The following is a 21,491-nucleotide window of genomic DNA, read 5'->3' on the forward strand; positions in this document are numbered from 1 at the left end:
GAGACAAAGGTGATAGGTATTTATGCGAAAGGGAAGGGGGCCAATTACATCAGTAGAAGAAAGGCATTTCTTTTTTTTTCCATGTGAAAATATCATTTTATTTTATAAGTTTGTAATAGTTTATTGCATGATGTCATAATCGATTTAACATATTGTGGGACATTTAATTCCAAATTTGGGCTGTTGTATAAATTTGCAAAATAGACATCCTTGTATGTATGTTTTGAGCACACATATAGACTAAATTTGAACAGAATTATTTGATTTTAAGCCTCTCAAAATTTATTGATAAATATTGCTGTTACCTTCCAAAAGGCAGTATCAGCTTGTACTCCAAAGAGCAGTACATGGGATCTTCTTTCAGCCCACTCCTTGCCTGTTTGAAAGGCAAAAGTAGTATTTCATTGATTATTCAAGTTGCATTGCTTTGATTAGTTGTGAAGGTGAATAAATTTCTCTTATTTATTGAGTCTCAAAAACCAAAAATTTTCAAAAGTTTCTCAGGCATTTCCTATGCGCACAGAAGTGTAAAAAATAGGAAGGCATTTCTACAGGTGCAGATAAGCTAACATAATGACTGTAATTCTAAACAACATTTTTAATTTCCACTCCAAATGTATTCAGTCCAGGAATCACAATGCCTGCTTTATTGTTTTTCTTTAATTTAAAAAAGTTTTAAATTTTTATTTATTTATTTGAGAGAGAGTGAGAAACAGAGAAACATCAATTTTGTTGTTCTATTTATTCATACACTCATTGGTTGATTCTTCTATGTGCCCTGACTGGGGATCGAACCCACAACCTTGGCATATCAGGATGATGCTCTAACCAACTAAGCCACCTGATTAGGGTTTCTGCTGTTCTTTGCAAACTTTGGGGCACATGGTTGCTTAGGCCTAGTCCAAAGGTTTTTAACATTCTAATGTTTAATGTTAGATGTGCACAGTGGCAGGTCCTCTGGGAATGACAGCCCAGCCTCCGCTTTATTTTTACTTATTAACGATTTTATTTATTTATTTTTAGAGGGGGAGGCAGAGAGAAAGAGAGGGAGAGAAATATCAATGTGTGGTTGCCTCTCACATGCCCCTAATTAGGGACCTGGCCCGCAACCCAGGCATGTGTCCTAACTGGGAATCGAGCCGGTGACCTTTTGGTTCACAGGCCGGTGATCAATCCACTGAGCCACACCAGCCAGAACTAAAACTCTTTCACATTTCATCTCAAAGTAGATGCCAGCTCTTCAGATACACAATATCCCAGCAGAGGCAACTAACAGCTGAACAGGAGTCCAGGAGTACATTGTCAAACATTTTCTGAGAGGCAAAATGGATCAAGTACCCCATATTGGACTAGTATGATTGGATGGACCGATTTGTAGAGAAGACAGATTAAATGGAGAAAAACTCCAACTCTAGGCCACTCCACAGCTATAACAGAACTTGTTTGAAGCTCATACAGGCTCATTGCCCTCTGATTCAACTTCAACCTGTCTTGCAATTTAAATAAATAAAATCTTTTTTTTTTTTTTTAGCATTTTAATTATTTTTATTACTCAAAAAAGCTTCATTTTTTTATTTAGCTTTCTAACTCTGTGCTTGTGCCTTCAATACTTTCACAACAATTTTCTGCTCCTCAATAAGGAAAGCACGCTTGATCCTGTCGTGGACACATTTAGCACACATGGATCCACCATAGGCCCTGCTGACATGTTTTTTCATTTTAGACAACCTCATTAGAACTTTAGGTCTCACAGCACGAACTCCACGAAGTCGGCCTGGGCACACACCACATGCAGATTTTGGTGCTTTCCCAACCTTTTTGGTATAAAGGTAAACAATTCTATTGCCAGGGGTTCGGGACAGTCTAGTTTTGTTAGAGGCTGTATTGTAGGACAGCCTGCGACGGTATGTCAAATGCTGGACCATTGTGAATACCTAACAAGGCCATTCCCGGAAGAGCATAAATAAAATCTTAAAAAAAAAAAAAGAAAGAAAGTGAGGCCAAAAGACCCTTGTATCCACTTCCCACCGAGGCCCTGGTCACCATGCTCGGACATAAACCTGTGCCTGTCACCAGATCAAACTCCTTTTTAGTCCCTGCAGTCTTCATCCTTTGATTTTTGCAACTTCCCCTTAATACAGAGCATTCCATGTTTCAAATCCTGAGTCAAACCCTGTACCTTCCAGGAAGTTTTTCAGACCCTGGCCCTTTCGTGACCTCCACGAGTGCTCACTCATAGTTCTAATTTCTGTTTGTTCCATCCTACCTCACAAGTCCATCCTACCTCACAAGTTCATCCTACCTCACAAGTTCATCTCACTGCAGAGTCATGTTCTCTCCTGGTGCCACCTCAAGCCTCATCTGAGCCAGGAAGGAAGGCGTAGGTAAATTTTCTGAAGACAAAGAGGTCAAAGTAATGGGGAGAAGCTCAGTTTTCTCTCTTCCCTGGTCTCCTCAAGGGTGTTTTCTAGGACGTGTAAACCAAAGGCACAGACCCATCTTTGCCCAACTCTGGACAAAGTCTCATAGAAGAGTCAGGATTGCTCATTCATTAAGCTCTGATAAAACCAATGTTCTGAGATTTTTGTGTTCCTTAAGCCACTTATGGGAGAGGAGACCATTTAGTGCCCTCTCGTCCTCATACAGGAGGGATAGATGGGTCAGAGGAAACCATCTAAGACACTTTCTTCTCACCCATTACCACAAGAAGGATCTCACTGGCTGGACCTTGGAGAGGGGCCTCTCTCTGGCAGTAGGTGCAGGTATATTTTCCAGAATCTTGCTGATGAAAATTAACGAGGGGAACCCCAGCCATTCTCCCTGAATAATCAAGGGGCCTCATGGACATCAAGGGTAGTGAGATTCTTCCCTGGCTGATCAGAATATGGACTGTGCCGGTGGCTACATAAAACTGAACATGATAAGATGACATAGGACTGTGTACACATGTACTCATGCCAGCTTCTTCCTTTTGGTATTGGAATGGGTGAACGATGGAACCATTGGCAGAAACCAAGTGAGGAAATCCACACTGTGTTTGCAACGTCCTGTGAATCTGTAATAATTTCAAAATAAACATGGTAAAAGTGGGATCTGATTGAAGAGGAAAAACAATCTAAAATAGGCATGGACATGTCACACATTGGGGAGCGGGAGCATCGCTAAAGCTGTCCCACGTGAGGCCCAGGTGGAGATGAGCAAGAGGTGGTTGTAAGGGTGAGCAACTCCGCAGGAGCCCTGAGTTTTACTGATTTGATGGAAGGGGCAGAAAACTTCTCCTGGGCCCTGAGGTTACCTGGGCCCTCCTGTACTGAGTTCAGCAACTGGTATGCAGCCTAGAAGGAGCCTCAGTCATCCCTCAGCACCCCGGGAAGTGCAGTGGACAGACGCGGGCTCCCTGTCCTCAGCCTGTACACAGTGCTGCAGCCAGGAAGGAGGGTCTCTGTAGCAATGATGAGAGGAAACACTCATCCATGATCTGATGGGCCCAACACAGGGAAAGGAGGAGGTAAAACAGACATCTCAGAAAATCACATTTATTCCGATCAGAACTTGATTTATCTGCATGCATATCATTGGAGTCAGAAGAGATAATAGTTCTAAATTAAGAATCAGTATTTACTGAACAAGAAACAACCAAAGATCTTGAGAACACAATGTGGTGGATGACATTTTACCCCTGCACCAGGAATACTGGGGGCAACTCGAGCAAATCGATACTACAATATAGACTGGAATTTTCCCAAATTAGGTAAAACGGTGGGGTGGTATGAAATAAAATGTAAAAGATGTGATAAATACAGAAATTTTAACATTTCAGTCATTGCTGGCTGAGAGCACAAAAATAGAGTGGAGGGAAGATAATAAAATGTTATTCAGGAACCTGTCTTTCCCCGCCCTTTTCAAAGGGCGAACAGCTCCTGCACATGACACCGTGTGTGCTGCCCAGCCTGACACAGAAGTTTTAAGTATTTTTTCAAGTCATCCAGAATGTGTTATGTGAGTCCTTCTGCTCAGCCCTGCCACCTGCCCCAGGTGAAGAGCACAGGAAGGAGAAAGTCGTCATCTTGTCCTAGACTGGCTCAGAACGCAGGATTCACGGATCTCTTAGGATTCAGCATGTCTGGCCTGGATCAAGCACCTGTTGTTTTCCCCAGCGTCTCTGGGACCTGTGGGTGGAAGACAGACCTGAGATCAAGGTGGAGGGGCAAAGAGGAATATTCTTCTTCGCAGCCTCCAAATACAGGTACTGGACCACAAAGGAACTACCCCTTCTCCCCATCCTCCACACGCAGGGATGTTTGAAAAGGTATTATGGATAGTACCTGCTTCTTTTCCTTTTCCATGGTGACTGGGGCCTCCCTGCTGTTTAAGAAGAAAAAGAGATACTAAATGTGCCTACAATGTGTTACCAGAACAGTCACTCCTGGTGAAGAAAAATCTCACCTAAAAGTCCATTCGTGCCCATATTGCAAAATATCAGTCCCTATGGCAGAGGCTGGTGTTTAAAGAACCCTGTTTAACTGCAAACTGCCCAGGAAGTGCTCAGTGTTTTACCTGGATTCGTGTGAAGACCCTTTCTGGCTCCACCAGGCTTCCACCAGGAAAGCCCCCATGAAAACCATAATCACAGCAGACAGACCCAGTCGGATGAGGTTACCCACGGTGAAATCTCTTTATTCGGCATCTGGGGAATCTGAGACAGAGAAGAGGATCACCACTGACATCCCTGACTCTCAAAGAATCTACCGAAGACGACCCTCACGGGCCCCCGTGTGTTTCCTGGACCAACTGGTCAGCTGTACCTTCATTAAAGTTTTAATCACCAGCAACAAAATGTGGAGTTTCATAACAGTTGGAGTGTTTTTTTTTTCATCTCCCCTCTGTTTTCTTACCTCTCTTCATTTATTTGCTCTTTCTCTCAGTTCCAGCTTCTTGCACTTTCTTTTCCCTTGTCCCTTTATATGTTAGAATTTGTGTCCGAACAACACAAAGAGCCAGTGGTGCTTCACAGAGCGCTGAAACCCATCGGCTGCGCCAGAATCTGTGCTCATACCACAGCTCTTCATGTGGGCAGCGAGCTTAGTGGCCAATCGTCTTGACCATATGTATTCAGCTTCAGTCACAAATGGCTCAACCTTGCCATTGGTCCTGGTTCCTGAAGAGAAGCCCGCATTTGTATCCCCCCATCTCAGTCGTCCCAACTCCTGCCAAAGTCATGTCTAATCCCATCAACAACAATGATCCCTGAAGGCGCATCCATGGGGACAAATGGGTAAATGACCCTTCTTCCCAGTGATCAGGGAGCTCTCTCCACCTCGCAGGGCTGGCCATACAGACCTTGCTCGAATTGGAACACATTCACTGACTGTGGGAAGACTCAGCAGCCGAAAACTGGACGTAGTTTATAGGTCAGTGTCACGTCAGCCTGTCCAAGGGTCCTTCTTCAGTTTTGCTGTCTGCAGAAGAGAGAAAATCTGGGATGGTCCCAGCATCACCCTTGACTTGAGTGTGTGCAGTTAGGTTTTTCTGACCTCTCGGTTTCCTCCCCAACAGCCAGCTTCCTGAAACACGTTGGTGCCGTTGATTGCAACATGTTCCTACCACACCAATCTTAAGAATGTGACTCACAGAAGGCCCTCCTATGTCTCTGTCAGATTTCAGGCAACCTCTCAAATGCCTAAAACTTGAGCCTGCATAATTCCTTCTGAGGAGATGAAGGCACTTTGCTTGAAAATATTGGAAGTCCTGGGCAAACATTTCATGTTGCTAAACGTCCTACACAGTCTCAGAACTAAGGCCTTGGGCTACATAGTTCTTACTGACTGTGGCAGGAGGGATTCAGTTGCTACAGAACACTTTCAGAAGCCCATAGCTATGCTAATGAGCATGTGGTGTAGGGCAGAAAAAGGATACAATATAGCAGTGACGTATACAGCATTAAAATGAGGACCAGCACCCCTGGCTGGGCTGGAGTGTCGTCTCGTGTATGGGAAGGTTGAGGGTTCGATTCCCAGTTGGGGCATGCGCAGGAGGCAACCAATTGGTGTTTCTCTCTCACATCAATGTCTGTCTCTCTTTCCCTTTCTCTCTCCCCCCACCCCAAATCAATAAAACAAATACTCGGATGAGACTTAAAAAGAAAAACAAAGGATTGGCATCCCAGGCAAAGGATCCCCATTCAGCAGGCATGAGTCCCAATTTTCTCCCCATTCCAAGGGCTTTGTGGATGGGCTTTCTCTTGGAATGGAAGCTATCACCTTGTTCACAAAGCACCTGAGAACCAGAAACTCAGAGTCCTCGGCTAGGCTTTCTACAGCATGGCGGGCACATTGGCATAGTCTTGCTACATCCCCAGACTGGGTGGGAGAGCCCCCTGGGGTATCTCTCAGGACCAAGTGTAAAACGTCACTTTCACAATGGCCAATAAATAATGCTGATAAGCTGGCACAAACTTCCCTAGAGCTCCTGGGACCCAAGGTTAAAAAGCAAAGCTGTTAATCAGTGTACTTGACTTTAGGACCAGGTGCTGATATAATAAGGGACATTGTTACATCAGAATGGCTCAGGCCATTTCCTGCTCCATCGGTCCTCACAGCACAGTCCTCCAGGACACACGGTGTTTGGCTACGGCACCACGTTCTCTGGGGTTCACACTGACTTTGCGAGGCCATGCTCTCTGCCCTTAAAATCATCTCTGAGGCTTGGCCAGTGTGACTCGGTCGGAGCATCGTCCCATGGACCAAAAGGTCCTGGTCAGGGCACATGCCTAGGTTGCAGGTTCAGTTCACCGGTTAGGGAGTGTGCGAGAGGCAGCTGATCAAAGTTTCTCTTCCTCTGTCCGATAAAAAAAAAAATCTTTGACTCTTGGAAAATTTGTGTGTGTGAGCCAGGGGGTCCCATCAAAATGAAATTATCAGAAGGTCTGAAACCACATGCTTTTCTTCTCTGTCCATTTAGCAAGCCATTTTCACTGCTTTTTGTCACTAGGTTGGAAAAATATTTGTGCCTCTGTCACTTAAAAGTGTCCCTCCCAACTTACCTATGCCTTGACCAATTTGGCAACTTCGCCATACAGGTGACTTAGTGTGCTTCCTGCCAAGTTGTATTTGGTAAAATTCCTTTGGGCCTCATTAACTGGAGATAGGTAAACTGAGGCACAGCACTGCAAGTTCTTTTGCTCAAAGACACAGAAGTGGGAAAGACAGGTGCAAAAATTGGAACCCAGCTCAGTCTCAAAAGCACATTCACTTCCTGTTCCAGAAAATCATTCGAAGCTTCACTATCTCACCCTCTAGTGGAGAAATGTTGCATTGTCTCAGGCATCGTTCCAAGGAAGGGTGCCCAGAGGGTCTGAGTGAGCATGGTTACCTATTCCTGTGTTACAATATTACCACAGACTTAGTGGCGTTAAGCAACACATTATTCTCTCCTAGTTTTGAGGGCCAGAAAAAAAACGGCACGACCTCTCAGGATCCTCAGGGGCTGTAGTCACAGTGTCAGCCAGCCTGTGGTCTAATCTGAGAGCCAGTCTGGGAAAGGATCCACCTTGGAGCTACAATGTAATTCCGGCACACACTACCCAGAGAGAGCACAGTCCTCACAGGTGAAGGGTGCAGTGCCCACAAGACTGCCCTCGCTTTAGATACCAGATGCAAGTTCAGGTGTCGTCAGGCCACCCTGGCCAACAGCTGAGAATTTGGGAGGTCCCTGCTATCCCCACTCATCACAATTTCCTAGAGCCACTGAAAGAATACAAAGGAAGTGCTATACTTAGGGTTACAATTTTATTGTAAAGGAAACAAATCAGTACCGGCTAACTGAAGAAACACACATGATGAAGTCTGGGGAGGGTCCCCAAAGCGAAGCTTCCTGTATCCTCAGGATGTGTCCACCCCCCAGGCACATGAGGGTGGGTCACCAACCAGGAAGGGTCCCCAGCCTCAGTGTCCAGCATTTTTATTGGGGTGTCATCAACAGGGGTGGTCAATTGAATTACTGCCCACATGACTGAGTCTGTCTTCCACCTTCCTTTGTTTGCAGAGATTGGGCTGATAGCCCCTGGCTCAGATTCCCAACACTCTAACCACATGGTTGGTCTTCCTGGCATGAACAGTGCCACTGCTCCCCACCTCCCAACCTGAGGCATTTCTTGGCATATCACTCTATGTAAATGACACCTCTCACTTTCAAAACAAATAGCCCTGGCAGGTGTGGCTCAGTTGGTAGGGCAACATTCCACAAAGCTAAAGGTCGCTGGTTCAATTACCGGCCAGGACACACCCCTGGGTTGCAGGTTCAATCCTCAGTTGAGGTGCACATGAGAGGTAGCCAATTGGTGTTTCTCTCTCACATCAATGTTTTCCTCCCTCCCTTCCCCTTGCTCTAAAAATAAATCTTACTAAAAAGATATAAATTTCATTTCTTTAGAAGAAGGAACTCTAAATTGGAGATTTGAGGACAGGCATCTCCATTTGTCTCATCCCCCAAGGGGCTTGTGGCCCATTGTCCAGCCCCTTGTTGGAGGTTCTTCCCGGATCCACATCTCTTCCCGGCTACGTCTTCAAGGTTGAATACACACAGGTTTCCAGAGGTTGCTTCATCTGGTTGGAAGGGCCCTCACTCAGGGCTCTGGCATTCAGCTCAGCATACATCACTCCATGGGGTTCTTCAGCTCTTGACTCCTGACATGCTTCATCCTGAGGGTGAGCAAGGAGAAGAGGATCAAATCTCCCGAGGAGGAGTATTTCTGTGCTAACGATGGAGCAGTCATAATAACAGAGCAGTAGACAACTTTCCAGGAGACTGCCCCAGAGCCTCCTAGTCCTCAATCGAGTTGGCCTCCTCTCTTGAGGGTTAGCTGGACCTAGCCTCTTACATCTGTCAAAGGAATAGAACAAACCCGAAAACACACCAAAAAAGAAGGGAGGCCATGTCCAAGATGAGGTCGTGAAGGACAGTTCCTTCTATCACGCCCACTTCTCTATTGTCCTCTGGCTCACTCCCGCTGATGAAGTCAGCTGCCATGTTATCAGCTGTCCTTCGGAGAGGCTCAGATGACCAGCGTGGTCTCTGGCCAACAGCCAGCAAGAAGCAACCACCTGAGTGAGTGTGGAAGCAAATCTTCTCATGGTCAAACCCTGATAGGCCTAGGCCAGTACCTTCGTCACAGTGCTGTGAGACCCAGAGCAACAGACCCAGCTCAGCCACTCCAGAGCTGACCTACGGCCACGTGAGACGACAAATGTTGCTTTAGGCCACCACATTTAGGGATGACTTGTTACACAGCAACAGATAATTGATACAAACAGCTACCAAAATGAGTGTTAGCAGGAAACATCCAGGATGAGTAAATCCATAGGGACAGAAAGCGAATTAGTTAGTTACTGCCAGGGGCTGAGGGAGGGGGGAGGGAATGGGGGAGCAACTGCTGAAAGGGTATGGGGCTTCCTCTTGGGGTGATGAAGATGCCTGGAACTCGATAACAGGGGTCATGGCCCAACACTGGACGTACCAAACGTCATTGAATCATACACATTACAATGGTGAATTTTATATGCGCTTTCATGCAATTTTTAATATTTATTTATTAAATTCTCACCCAAGAATGTGTTCATTGATTTTTTAGAGAGGGAGGAAGGGGGGGTTGGAAACATCAGTATGAAACATCAGTCACTTGCCTCCTGTATGCACCCCAACTGGGGATTGAACCCGCAACCTTTTTGGTGTACAGGATGACTCTAACTAACTGAGAGCCCTTCGGAACAGGATTGACACAATGTTTCAAAAATGGAATTACAAAGGGGAAAAGTAAGGGCTGCTGGGAACATTGCCCCTGATGACCGTCGCAGGATCTGCGATGTGGTTGGTGTACACTGAGGCAGGTGCTTTGAAGCGCGATCTCACCATGTTTTCACCATGAGGCGGGATGATTATTCTTCGTGTCCAGAGGAGGAAACTGAGGCTCAGGGTGGGAACGTCACTTGCCTGGGGTCCCACAGATAGTTCTAATAATGATAGCTTCAAGGTACTGAGTGCTTACGTCACACCTGGCATTTCACTAATCTTTCTGTGGCTATGGGTTCATGAACCCATCCCATTAATGCTATGAGGAACTTTGACCCATTTAGGGAATGGAAAGTGTCCTCACAAAGGTGACATGGGATGAAGGTCCCATGGCCAGAGAAGCATAGACGAGTCCAGGCCGGGTTCTCCTGAAATGTAGAGGAAGGGTTGGGGCAGAGGAAAGCAGAAGCCCAAACCATTGACAGAACTACAGGGGGAGCAGTGGAGAGCCTGGATGGAGCGAGGGACGGATGGGAAACTCACCAGGGCGGGAGAGCAGCTCGTCATAGCTGGAGACGCATCTGGGAGAGAGAAGATTCTGCCGTTGGTTCATGTCCGGGATGGAGGGGTCAGGCCTACGCATGCACACAGCTACACACATGTACTCACACACAGCACACACATTTGCATGTACTAGTGCATGCATGTGTAGCACAGTCACAAACACAAACCACACACGTGCAAACAACATACAGAAGCATGCTCAAAAGCACACAGATTGTGCTTGTGCTAAATGCACACATGTGTGTACACGTTCACATGTGCATGCATTCACCTGCACACTACACGTGCAGATTCACATGCACACACACCCTGTTTGTGCACACACCACACACATACACATGCATAACATAGTCAAACACATTTAAACACAGACCCCACGCCACCACCTTCTTTTCCAGGTTGATTACCTGTCATGACTTCTTCGGGGTTCTTAGAAGAGCGGGAGCTGAGAGGAACAGAAGGAAGCATTGGAGATTAAGGAAGGTAGAGAGAGAAGAGCAAGGTCACCCACCCCAGTCTCTGCACCTATTCCCAGCTTGGAAGCCCCCCCCCCTTCAGGTCTCCAAGTCACCCTGTGCTCTAGAAGGTAGGTCTTGGAGCCAAAGAGAAGGAATCCAAGGAAAGGACATTGAGTGAGACGTGGAGGATGGTTGTAAGAAGAGAGAACATGGAAGGAGACCTGGGGTGGTTGTGGGAGCTGGTCTGGGGGCACATGAAAGGTCGATGTACCAAAGAAGGGTGAGTGGTCCAGGAAATGGTGAAGGACAAGTTAAGTGTTGGCTGATGGGATTCTCGAGTGGCCTACCGTTTTGTCGCCCTGTTACGAGCTGCCCCTGGGGATGGAAAAAAAGAAGGGAACAGATTAGCCCTCTGCTGTTAGCTTGGTGGTTATGTTCCTCCATTTCCCCCAGAAGATTCACCCCCTTTTCTCCTGAACTCACCACAGCAGGTGTATTTGTAGATGAGAAGGAAGGCTGCGAGGAGGAAGAGTGAGGTGAAGGTGACAATGAGGGTGATTTCAGTGGTCCCTGGTGAGAGAGGAGAGCAGGGGTGAGACTCAGGTGGTTTCCTGAGACCTGTTCTGATGCCTAAATGTATCTACCATGGATTGTGTTTCTGTGATATGCTGGAAACTCACTACATTTCTCTCATACTCACAAGGATCCTGGAAGGGAGATAGCATGATGCCCATTTTACAGAGATTCAAGCTGAGGGTCAGGGAATTGAAAGGTTTCCGAAGGCACCCAAAGTAGGCACAGCCGGGACTCCAACCCCACCCACCTCAAAAGATGTTGCATTAAACCACCATCTTCTGGCGTCAGCGAAATAGAACTATCCCTGAGGATGTTCCCAGCAACACATAGCTCTCTGGGAGCCTCATCCTGTGTCTGAAGGGCTCTGTACCCCAGGAGTCTCTCTTCTCTTACCTAGTGTTCCTGCTCTCTTGGCAGACTCTGTTTCATCTAGAAGACAGAATTCAAGTTGCAGAACAACCATCGCAACAGTATCCCATTACTGTATAATTTGTATAACTCTATATTACCTGCAGATGTGCAGATAAACATCTAGAAACATGCACAGACATGATACCACAAGGTCAGGGCGAAGTTTCTTCTGGAGGCAGAAGGAAAAGGACTTGGTTTGTGGAAAGAAAACAACATGTAGCAACTGTGACTAAATGTGGACAAGTATAATTCTGGGTGGAGACAAATGACTATCTGTTATCATATTGCTTCTAATCTGTGTTTTTTTTTTCAATTTTCTCAAAAATTGAAAAGCAATTTTCAAATTTCTCAAAAGGAAGCTCTTAAGTATAGGATATATTATAAATAACATATTTTATCCTATTGGTTATATTTTTCTGGAGAACCTGGTCTAATACAACTGGGCAGAATTCTTTTAAGTCAGATATGGCTGCAGTTCCTGGGACAAAGGGAGTATCTTGCTGATTTTCCATAGTGCTTCTGAGGACAAAAGAGTAAATAACCCAACCTAACATGTTTTGAGTGCCTAACCTTTCATCTTCCCCGTAGCCATGGAGCTGTTTTGTAATCCTGTTGCACAGAGAGGTTAGGATAGAGGAAGAGTGGACTTAAAAAAAAAACAAAACAGATAAACTCAAAGTGTTTACTCCATTAGCATGGGGCCACACGCTTGTGAGAAGCAGAGTGTGGCTGAGACCACACTCAGGCTTCGCTAACTCTGCCGAGGTGACACCACGTCGCTCTGCAGCGCTTCATCATCCCCACCTCTGGCGTCTCTGCCTTGGACTTCACCGAAGTAGATGGAGTGCACCCCAAGTCCCGAGAGCTCCCCTCCTTCAGCTCTTCAAAGAAGGGAGTGGCCACAGGGAGTCCACAGTTTACACTTAACCACATATTTCCTCTGTTTCTTGTGACCTCCCGCCTTTGGTTTTTCGCTTCTTGTCCGACCAGCCTTGGTTTCCATTTCAGTCACCATCAGGAAGTGGGGTGCTGTTTATCACAACCTCCTCCTGTCCGCTTGGCCCTCCCCGCCCACTGTGTTCTGTTTTCTGTGGAACCAGGGGCTGCATTGAGCTGGTTCAAATACAGAAATAATGAACTTTTGCGTCTCGGCCACCAACATGCCATTCAGACTGAGGGAGACCCAGAAACTTAGGGGCCAGCCATGGCCACGGCCGCATCGGCAAGCACAGGAAGCACCCGGGAGGCCGAGGTCATGCTGGTGGCTTGCATCATCGCAGGATCAACTTCGACAAATATCACCCAGGGTACTTTGGGAAAGTTGGTATGAGGCACTACCACTTAAAGAGGAACCAGAGCATCTGCCCCACTGTCAACCTGGATAAACTGTGGACCTTGGTCAGTGAGCAGACACAGGTAAATGCCACCAAAAACAAGACTGGAGCTGCTCCCATCATTGATGTGGTGTGATCGGGCTACTACAAAGTTCTGGGGAAATGAAAGCTCCCAAAGCAGCCTGTCATTGTGAAGGCCGAATTCTTCAGCAGAAGAGCTGAGGAGAAGATTAAGAGTGTTGGTGGGGCTTGTGTGCTGGTAGCTTGAAGCCACACGGAGGGGAATTCATTAAATGCTCACAAGTGCTTTTGCAAAACAACAACAACAATAACAACAAAACAAATACAGAAATAATGAATAACTGGAAAATAAGACAAATTGAACTTTGGAATAAAGGCCCTTCAAATGACCTTGAAGACAGATGATGCTGTTTGGTGGCGAATATTTCTTGAATAGCCACTGGCTCGGGGCACATATTTTAGGTGATTAGAGGCCTCAGGGATTGGAGGAGAGTGTGCTGTCTACCCCCAAAGTGCCTGCCAAGAACACTGGTGTCTGACTGGAAACTAGAGAATGGGTTTCCTGCCGGCTTTCTCAACCTTTGCACTATTGACTTGTGGGGATGGATGATTCTTCGTGAGGAGGGAGTCCTGTGCATTGTAAGATGTTTTGCAGCACGTCTGGTCTCTACCTCCTAGATGCCAGGAGCTTCCCCGCATCTGCAGTTGTGGCCACCAAAAATGTCTCCAGACATTGCCATTTGTCACTGACTTGGGAAGCAATGGTCTAAGGAAAATGAGGAATGAGGTTACGGTCAGTTACTTCTCTTTCCTTTCTGTCAGGATTACTGCCACCCACCTGGCTCCCTCTGCCACCTGCCTTGGCCGATCAGATAACCCTCGCATCTCTGCAAGTTCAACACCCCGGTGTAGCCAGAGGCCCAGAGTTCTGGTCCTCCAACAGCTGCATAAAACTGAGGGTTTGTAAAGGGCCCTGGTGACGCCGAAAGGGGAACTCCTGGGCCATTTTCAGTAATCCATCCGTGAACCTGCACCCAGTCACCTGCCCTCCAAACACACCCCTCTGCCTTCCTCCTCTTTTCCTCAGCCTGTGGCCCTGGTGACAGTTGCCAGGTCTTGGGTCATGGCTGGAGGAAGACAGGAAAGGTCTAGATTGAGCTTCATAACACTTGCCCGGGCACCTGTTACATCATCATATGCCATGTAACAGGTGCCTGGCATTCACTCATATGCCATGAATAAATGGAGGAATGAGAAAATCTATTAATCACCCATTGTTGAGTAACAGAAAACTTTTAAATAAAAGTTCCCTTTTCGATGGAGATCAGGTCCAACTTACTATGTCTTTCTTCCCATTTTGCCTCTCTGTTTAGCATCACTTTTGGAAAAGACCACCTCACTTTGTCAGATGCGTTTACACTGAGTTAGAGACAGACAGACATACACCCCTGGTGTTTTTAGAACCTGGAAGACCTTAGATGTCATAATTTCCCATCAGTCTTTGTAATTAATAGTAATGATAAGAATATTTACCATTATTATGAGAGGAATACACATTTTTTTTTAGAGGGAGAAACATCGATTTGTTGTTCCACTTGTTGATGCATTTATTGGTTGCTTCTTGTACGTGCCCTGATGGGGCATTGAACCCGCAACCTTGATGTATTGGGATGATGCTCTAACTAATTGAGCTGCCTGGCCAGGAAGGTAGATTTGATAGAGCTGTTTTGGAATTCAGAGGGAGAAGTTTTGGGTGTTCATAGTGATAGTAACAACAAATATTTACGTGGTATTGGCTATGCACCAGACACACTTTGGAAAGGATGTTGGTAAAGTGACTCAACAGAATCTCATCACAAGTCCATTGTGTCGGTGCTACTTACTGTCAACCCCATTTAACAGATGAAGACACTGAGACAGAGAGAGGCTAAGTAATCTGTAGGAAAATGTGTTATTAGCTCCTGGGTCCCACTAAAATCCAAATGGTTGTAATTATTTGCAAAACAAAACTCCCTTTCTACCCTTCCGGACCACGGGACCATCTACCTGAGTGATGGGTGCCTGTTTCTTGCTCAGATGGTTCTGGTGGTTTGAATGTTTTGCCCCCCATTATCTGTCCCTGGAGGGGATATTGACTGCCTTCACACTGGCCTAGAAAAGAGAATGGAGTAAACAAATGCACCACAGAGTAGGAAAGATATCCCAAAGAACATGACAGAAGGGGACAGGGCATTCTCTGGGGTCTCTTCTAGAAGGGACCCCATCTCGGTCATGAGGTCTCTCCACCCTCATGACCTACTGGCCTCCCAGAGTCCCCACCTCCCAATACTATCACACTGGGACACTAGAAATTCAACATACGGATTTGGTGTGGAGGTTCCTCAAAAAGTTAAAAACAATTACCTATGATCCAGCAATTCCATTTATGGGTATCTATGCAGAAAAATTAAAAGCAGGGCCTCAAGGAAATATTTGCCACAGCTGCATTATTCACTGTAGCCAAAAGGTAGAAGCAACCCAAGTGCCCATAAGCAAGTGAATGGGAAACCAAATGTGGTCTAGCCATACAATCAAACATTATTCAGCCTTAAAAAGGAAGAAAATTCCGCCCTGGCTGGTGTGGCTCAGTGGGTTGAGTGTCATCCTGCAAACCAAAGGGTCGCCGGTTCAATTCCCAATCAGGGCACATGCCTGGGTTGTGGACCAAGTCCCCAGCAGGGTTCTCTTCCTCTCTCTCTAAAAAATAAATAAATAAAAATAAAATAAAAAAGGAAATTCTGATGTGCTACAACATAGACAAGCCCTGAGGACATTATGCTAGGTGAAATAAACCAGTCACGAAAATACAAATACTGTGTGATTCCACTTCTGCGAGGTGTCTAGACTAGTCAAATGCATAGAGACAGAAAGTAGAGTGGGGGGTGCCAGGGGCTGGGGAAGTGGGAATGGGGAGGGGTTGTTCAGTGGGGACAGAGTTTCAGTTTTAAAGACGATGGAAGTCCTGTGGGTGGATGGTGGTGACTGGAAGTCCTGTGGGTGGATGGTGGTGACTGCAGCACAACAATGTGAATGTACTTAACACCATTGAACTGTGCACTTCAAAGTGGTAAATTTTACTTAAAATGGTAAATTTTATATTATGCATTTTTGCCACTTAAAAAAAATTATCCCTTAAAAAAAAGTCTAGGCAGGGAAAGAAGACCTCCACTTGGTTGAGCTAAAAAACATGAATGGCAGATAATGAACACAAAACAGACCTTTCTGGAGCCTCTCAGTCTGTCTGGGAAAGGTATTAAAGTTCCTATTCTATACTCCACAAGATGTCATTCATACTTTAGTCTAAACGAATGGTGTCCTGCCAGGAGGTAGGCAATAACTCTGTGGCTAGATCTTACTTTCCTAGTGGGGTCAGCTATTACGAATCCACCAGGCTTCCTTTCCTGTGATTCCTCATCACTCGTACTCCCTCTGTTAGCAGAAGATCCTGTCCACTCTACCACATGGTCCTGGCCCTAATTTCCTTATTACTAAGTGATTTTTTTCCCCCCAAGCTCCAGAGTTTTGTAGGGACAGAGCCTCCTCCCTCTGATATACTCCAGGTGGCAGGTAATTCAGCTGTTGTCCTCCTCACGGTAAAAACCTTACCTGTCACCCAAATCTCAATGAGATCACTGGGCGCTGAGGCATGGAAAGGAGCCCTTTTCTGGTAGTACACACAGCTGTAGTTCCCAGTGTCATCGACTGTCACACTTCGAAGGGGGAAGTCTGTCTCCATTCCTCCTTGACAGTGGAACTGTATGGGTGTTGAAGTTCCTTTCTTCAGGAGAGCAAACGTGTAAGGCTCAATCACATGTCTGGGCTTCTGGCACTGCAGAGTGACGTTTTCTCCTGTGGTCAGCTTGCCCCCGTGGGGGGCTTGGAGGGAAGGTTTAGGTAAATACCCTGTGAGAGAAGGAAGGCACAGAAGTCATGGGAGAAGCCTTAGGTGCCCCCTCAGCCTTGTTGTCCCTGCAGGATTCTTAAGGAGTGTGGGAAGTGAGTCACCTAATCTCACCCTTTTTCTGCTCTGACTCCAGGAAGTAGATGCCCTCCTACAAGCCCTGGATGAAGCCATGGTCCTCAACCCTGTTCCTGCTTTTCTCATCTCCCCTTCCCTGTCTACACTGGAGATGAGAGCCCCCAGCCCTACTCTTCTCCTCGGGATGTCCCCTCATCCCTGTCCTAGGAAGAGCATGTGTCATTTGTCGTTCGGAGCACCCTGTCCTCACCTGTCACCAGGAGTAGGACATCGCTGGGTGGTGACCTTCTGCCGGGGCTCTGGCTTATATAATATTCACAGGTGTACACTCCAGCAGCACTGTTTTGTAGATGAGTGAGGTGAAGTTCTGCCCTAGCCTCTGTGGTTTCAGAAGATTCCAAGGACCGTACGGTGACGTTATTTTTTCTGAGAATAAACTTGACCCCTCCCATAGGAGCCAAGCATCGTAGTGTCACCATACTGTGAGCGGGAACCACCCAGCTGGGCCAGGCGCTGATGGAGGGCCTGGGAAGTGTCTCTGGAAGGAAGCAGAGTCCAGGGCTGGATTTGATACACTGACCTGTGCTTTTAAAGACAGAAAAGGGATAAGGGGGATTTGGAATGAAGGAGAAGGAAAGTTTCACTGTAGAAACACTCACCGTCTATTATCCAGTCTCTTTGGCCAACACACAGCCCTGCAAAGGAACCATCCATCAGATACAAGCACCTGTCTGGAGCCCACATCCTCAATCTGCCCTGGTCCCCGAGGGACCATCCAGGGCTTTTGCTGAAAATGAGCCCCTCATTGTCATATTCCCCAGCAGTCCCAGCTCCCCCCCCCCCAAGAACCCAATTGGCTTCAGTGTCAATTTGCAGCTTATGTTTCTTTCCTAAGGCTGCTTTAACAAATCACCACACAGTTCCTGGCTCGTAACAGTACTAACACATTATAGCGCAATTTGGTTCATGAGAGAAACCCAACATCGCTTGTTCCACTGGCTAAAATCAAGGTTGCACTGATTTTAATCAATGGTTAAAATCAAGGTGCGTTAGATAGATCAATCGATCTATCGATTGATCAATCGATCTATCTCACATCTTCTTTAGCTACTCATCCATTGATGGAGACTTAGGGGGTTTTCATGTTTTCACGATTGTAAATAATGCTGCAGTGAACCCAAGGGCGCAGACACCTTTTTTTTAAACCCTTGCCTGAGTGTGTGTTATTGATTTTGGGGAGAGAGAAAGGGGAGGGAGGGAAAGAGAGAGAGAGAGAAGAAACATCGATGTGAGAGAGAAAAATTAATCAGTTGCCTCCTGTATGCACCCTGACCAAGGATCAAACTTGCAACCTAGGTATGTGCCCAGACCAGGGATTGAACCCACAACCTTTCAGTATATGGAATGATGCTCCAACCAACTGAGCCACCTGGCCAGGGTGATAGCTGTCTAAGATATTGTTTTCATTTCCTTCAGCTATATGCCTAGAAGTGGAATTGCTGGGTTACGTGATAACTCTATCTGTAACTTTTGGAGAAACTTCCATAGTGGCCGCGCCCATTTATATTCCCTTTTCTCCACTCTTTCTCCAACACTTGTTATCGCATCTTCTTGGTGGTGGCCATTCTCACAGGTAATGAGTATTTGTGGCAGAGACTGCAGGGCCCGCTGAGCCCATTTGACTGTTGGGCTCTCTATGTAACAAATTACCAACACCTGCCGAGATCCTGGGATTCACTGTTCACTTCCCTTCCCAAGGATTTCCCAACTGTGACTCCTTTCATTCACCCTCCAAATATTTCCTCCCCAACTTCCCCCAAACTATGACTTTTTAAATTTCCCAGGATGACTCTGGAAGATTAGGGTCATTGGAACTGGGCAGACCAGAATTTGAGTAGCTGAGTGGCGTTCTGTGTCACATCAGCTGTCAGTCTCAAGTTCCTCAACAGGAAATGTGAGCATGTGACTATTTTGCAAAATTTTTCTAAGACATGACTGGAAGTCATACAAAGGCACAAGATTAAGTAATACTGATTTTGTGAGAAAGCCATTCTCTTCTTGTTCTGTCTCTATCACGGAAGAATACTGCAGGCAGGTGCTGGTTTCCAACCCATTTCATTTTGTGTGTTGATTTTTGAGAGAGAGGGTTGTGAGAGGGGGAGGGACAGACAGACAACAGACATTGATTTGTTGTTCCACTTACTGATGCATTCATTGCTCGATTCTTGCATGTGCCCTGACTGGGGATCAAACCCACAACCTTGGTGTGTCGGGATGATGCTCTAACCAGCTGAGCTATGCAGCCAGGGCTCCAACCCGATGTATTCACTTTTATCTGTTAGGAAAAAAGACCAGGGGCAGGGCGGGGATGTGGCCCAGTGTCTACAGTCAGGCAGCCGCGGCTACTAGAACTTAATCGTATTGTTTCCCCTGATTAGTATATACTGATGACTATATTGTATTTTTGATGAGTGATACTGATTTTCCACGAGTAGAAGTGTTTTATAGATCTTTCAAAATAGCATTGAACATAAGAAGAATGATATAAAAATCTGAAGCGATGTGAAGACGACTATCACTTACATGAAAGAATACAGATGTCATGTGCACCTGGCAAAATGCCATTGGGCAGTTCAGGAACGACTGAGTTTGGGGAACAGGTAGATGAAGGAAAATGTGCGTAAAACACTGGGCACGTTTCTGGTATGTAATAGGTATTCAAGAGATGGAAGTTTTTGCCCTGGCTAGGTGGTCAAGTTGGTTGGAGCATCATCCCAAATGTCATGGGTTCAACCCCCAGTTGGGGCACAATAGGAGGCGACCAAGCCATGTTTGTCTCTCACATTGATGTTCTCTCTCTCTTTCTCTCTCCATCCCCTTCCTTTCCTCTCCCTGTAATCTGCAAGCAGATCCTTGGTAAGGATTAAAAAAAAATTTTTTTTAATTAGAAAAGAGCCCCAGCAGGTGCACTTCCGTGGATTGAGCACCGGCCTGTGAACCGAAAAATGGTCACCAGTTCCGTTCCCAGTTGGGACACATGCATGGGTTGTGGGCCAGGTCCTCGGTCAGGGGCGTGCAAGGGACAGCTGATCTGTGTGTCTTTCCATATCAATGTTTCTCTCCCTCACCACTCTCCCTTCCTTTCTCTCTAAAAAATAAATAAGTGAAATGTGTTTTAAAAATTAAACTAGAAATGAAAGTTTCAGTTCTTTGCTTATCCCTCCGAAGCCATCACCTACCCCGCAAGTCACAGCAACACCAGCTGCCTCCACAGCCTGCCCCCCCCCTCACTGGCCCCTCTCCCATCCCCCATACTTACCGACACAGAACAGGGCCAGGGACAGCAGGATCATCACGGCCGCCTAAGCCTCTTTCCAGGATCTTCCTTGAATTTTGCTGTTTGTGGTAAGTCAAAGTGTTCTGTGGACTCCTGGATATGCTAGGACAGCTTTGTTCCGTTTTTGATCCTCCACTGTTATGTACCCAAAGTCCCTGCCTCCCAGCCATAAGCAGGAAATGGTGACTATTTATTGCAACACACTCTCAAGTCACTTCCCCCAGGCTGGACCAAGCACAGAGTTCAGATCGCCCAATGCTAAGGCCTGCTCACAAATACACACAATAGGTGAGAAATCGCTCATCAAATTCTACACCCATTAGAATTCAGCAGCACCCAGGGCCATCAGAATCAGAACTCCACTTCTCCCTTGTGGTTGGTCTTTCTGGTCAACAGGACATGAGTGTAAGTGACGTGTACAAGTTCTGGGTTATGCATTTGGGAGCATGGGAGGGTGGAAGTGGGTATAAAGATGATAAGGATAAGGTGAGAAGTTGTAGGGGCGAGGGGTCCAAGATGGCAGTGGGCTGGGCGGAAGCTCCACCCACCTCCTCCCCAGGACCAAACTGGTGCTACCACTACATAAGAGAACAGTCATCCTGAATAACCAACTGAGGACAGCTGGAGAGAAGCCTCGTAACCAAGAGCTTAACAGAAGAAACCACATCAAGACTGGGAGGAAGTGCAGAGGCGCGAGAGGGCTGGCTGGGCTCCTCGGGTGGCAGATGAAGTTCTGGAGAGATATTTCAGTGGCGGGGGCTGGGGGTGCCCCCTGAGAAGAGTGGAGTCTAAATTCCAAGCCGGCTCTCCAGCCTGGAGCACCAAAACTGGGAAAGGCGCCCACATAACATCCAGCTGTGAAAAGCAGCGGGGTTTCTGCCCACCAGGGAGAGATGTCTAGAGACGCAGCCACCCTCTTAAAGAGCTAACACACAAAATTTCATTTGCAGCCACTAACTCTAGGCTTTGGGAGAGGGAAGGCAGAG

The 21,491-nt window shown here is 46.5% G+C and overlaps 2 protein-coding genes, 1 long non-coding RNA gene and 1 pseudogene across 13 annotated transcripts; 1 reads left to right on the top strand and 3 right to left on the bottom strand.

The window, feature by feature from the left end:
• Window positions 1–1,514: 1,514 nt before the first annotated feature.
• On the bottom strand, window positions 1,515–1,962 carry LOC112321270 (large ribosomal subunit protein eL34-like). Its single transcript, XM_045186463.2, has one exon. It carries the CDS (start codon window positions 1,923–1,925, stop codon window positions 1,584–1,586), a length of 342 nt encoding a protein of 113 aa, XP_045042398.2. The 5' UTR covers window positions 1,926–1,962; the 3' UTR covers window positions 1,515–1,583.
• A 1,609-nt stretch (window positions 1,963–3,571) lies between these two features.
• LOC123478522 (uncharacterized) lies at window positions 3,572–5,504 on the bottom strand. The gene is made up of 5 exons (XR_008425722.1): window positions 5,341–5,504; window positions 4,896–5,158; window positions 4,558–4,696; window positions 4,326–4,365; window positions 3,572–4,169 (listed from the first exon to the last, which is right to left on the bottom strand). It is a non-coding gene; the product is annotated as an uncharacterized lncRNA (long non-coding RNA).
• A 2,271-nt stretch (window positions 5,505–7,775) lies between these two features.
• Window positions 7,776–20,710, bottom strand: TARM1 (T cell-interacting, activating receptor on myeloid cells 1). 11 transcript variants are annotated; one of them, XM_053914991.1, is made up of 13 exons: window positions 20,488–20,611; window positions 19,372–19,503; window positions 17,828–17,863; window positions 17,419–17,706; window positions 16,796–17,092; window positions 15,842–15,886; window positions 15,197–15,301; window positions 11,778–11,813; window positions 11,292–11,378; window positions 11,156–11,183; window positions 10,758–10,795; window positions 10,330–10,367; window positions 7,776–8,699 (listed from the first exon to the last, which is right to left on the bottom strand). In XM_053914991.1, exons 2-13 carry the CDS (start codon window positions 19,397–19,399, stop codon window positions 8,556–8,558), a joined length of 1,170 nt encoding a protein of 389 aa, XP_053770966.1. In that variant the 5' UTR covers window positions 19,400–19,503; window positions 20,488–20,611; the 3' UTR covers window positions 7,776–8,555. The 11 variants fall into 11 exon arrangements, 10 of the variants coding, with proteins under 10 accessions (XP_053770966.1, XP_053770965.1, XP_045042418.2 ...); XM_053914990.1 differs by having other exon boundaries at window positions 17,419–17,748; XM_045186483.2 differs by lacking the exon at window positions 19,372–19,503 and having other exon boundaries at window positions 20,488–20,655.
• On the top strand, window positions 12,929–13,397 carry LOC112321263 (large ribosomal subunit protein uL15 pseudogene; annotated as a pseudogene).
• Window positions 20,711–21,491: the final 781 nt, after the last annotated feature.

Source organism: Desmodus rotundus, chromosome 12 (assembly GCF_022682495.2).
Source record: "Desmodus rotundus isolate HL8 chromosome 12, HLdesRot8A.1, whole genome shotgun sequence".
In the NCBI taxonomy this organism is placed as follows: Eukaryota; Metazoa; Chordata; class Mammalia; order Chiroptera; family Phyllostomidae; genus Desmodus; species Desmodus rotundus.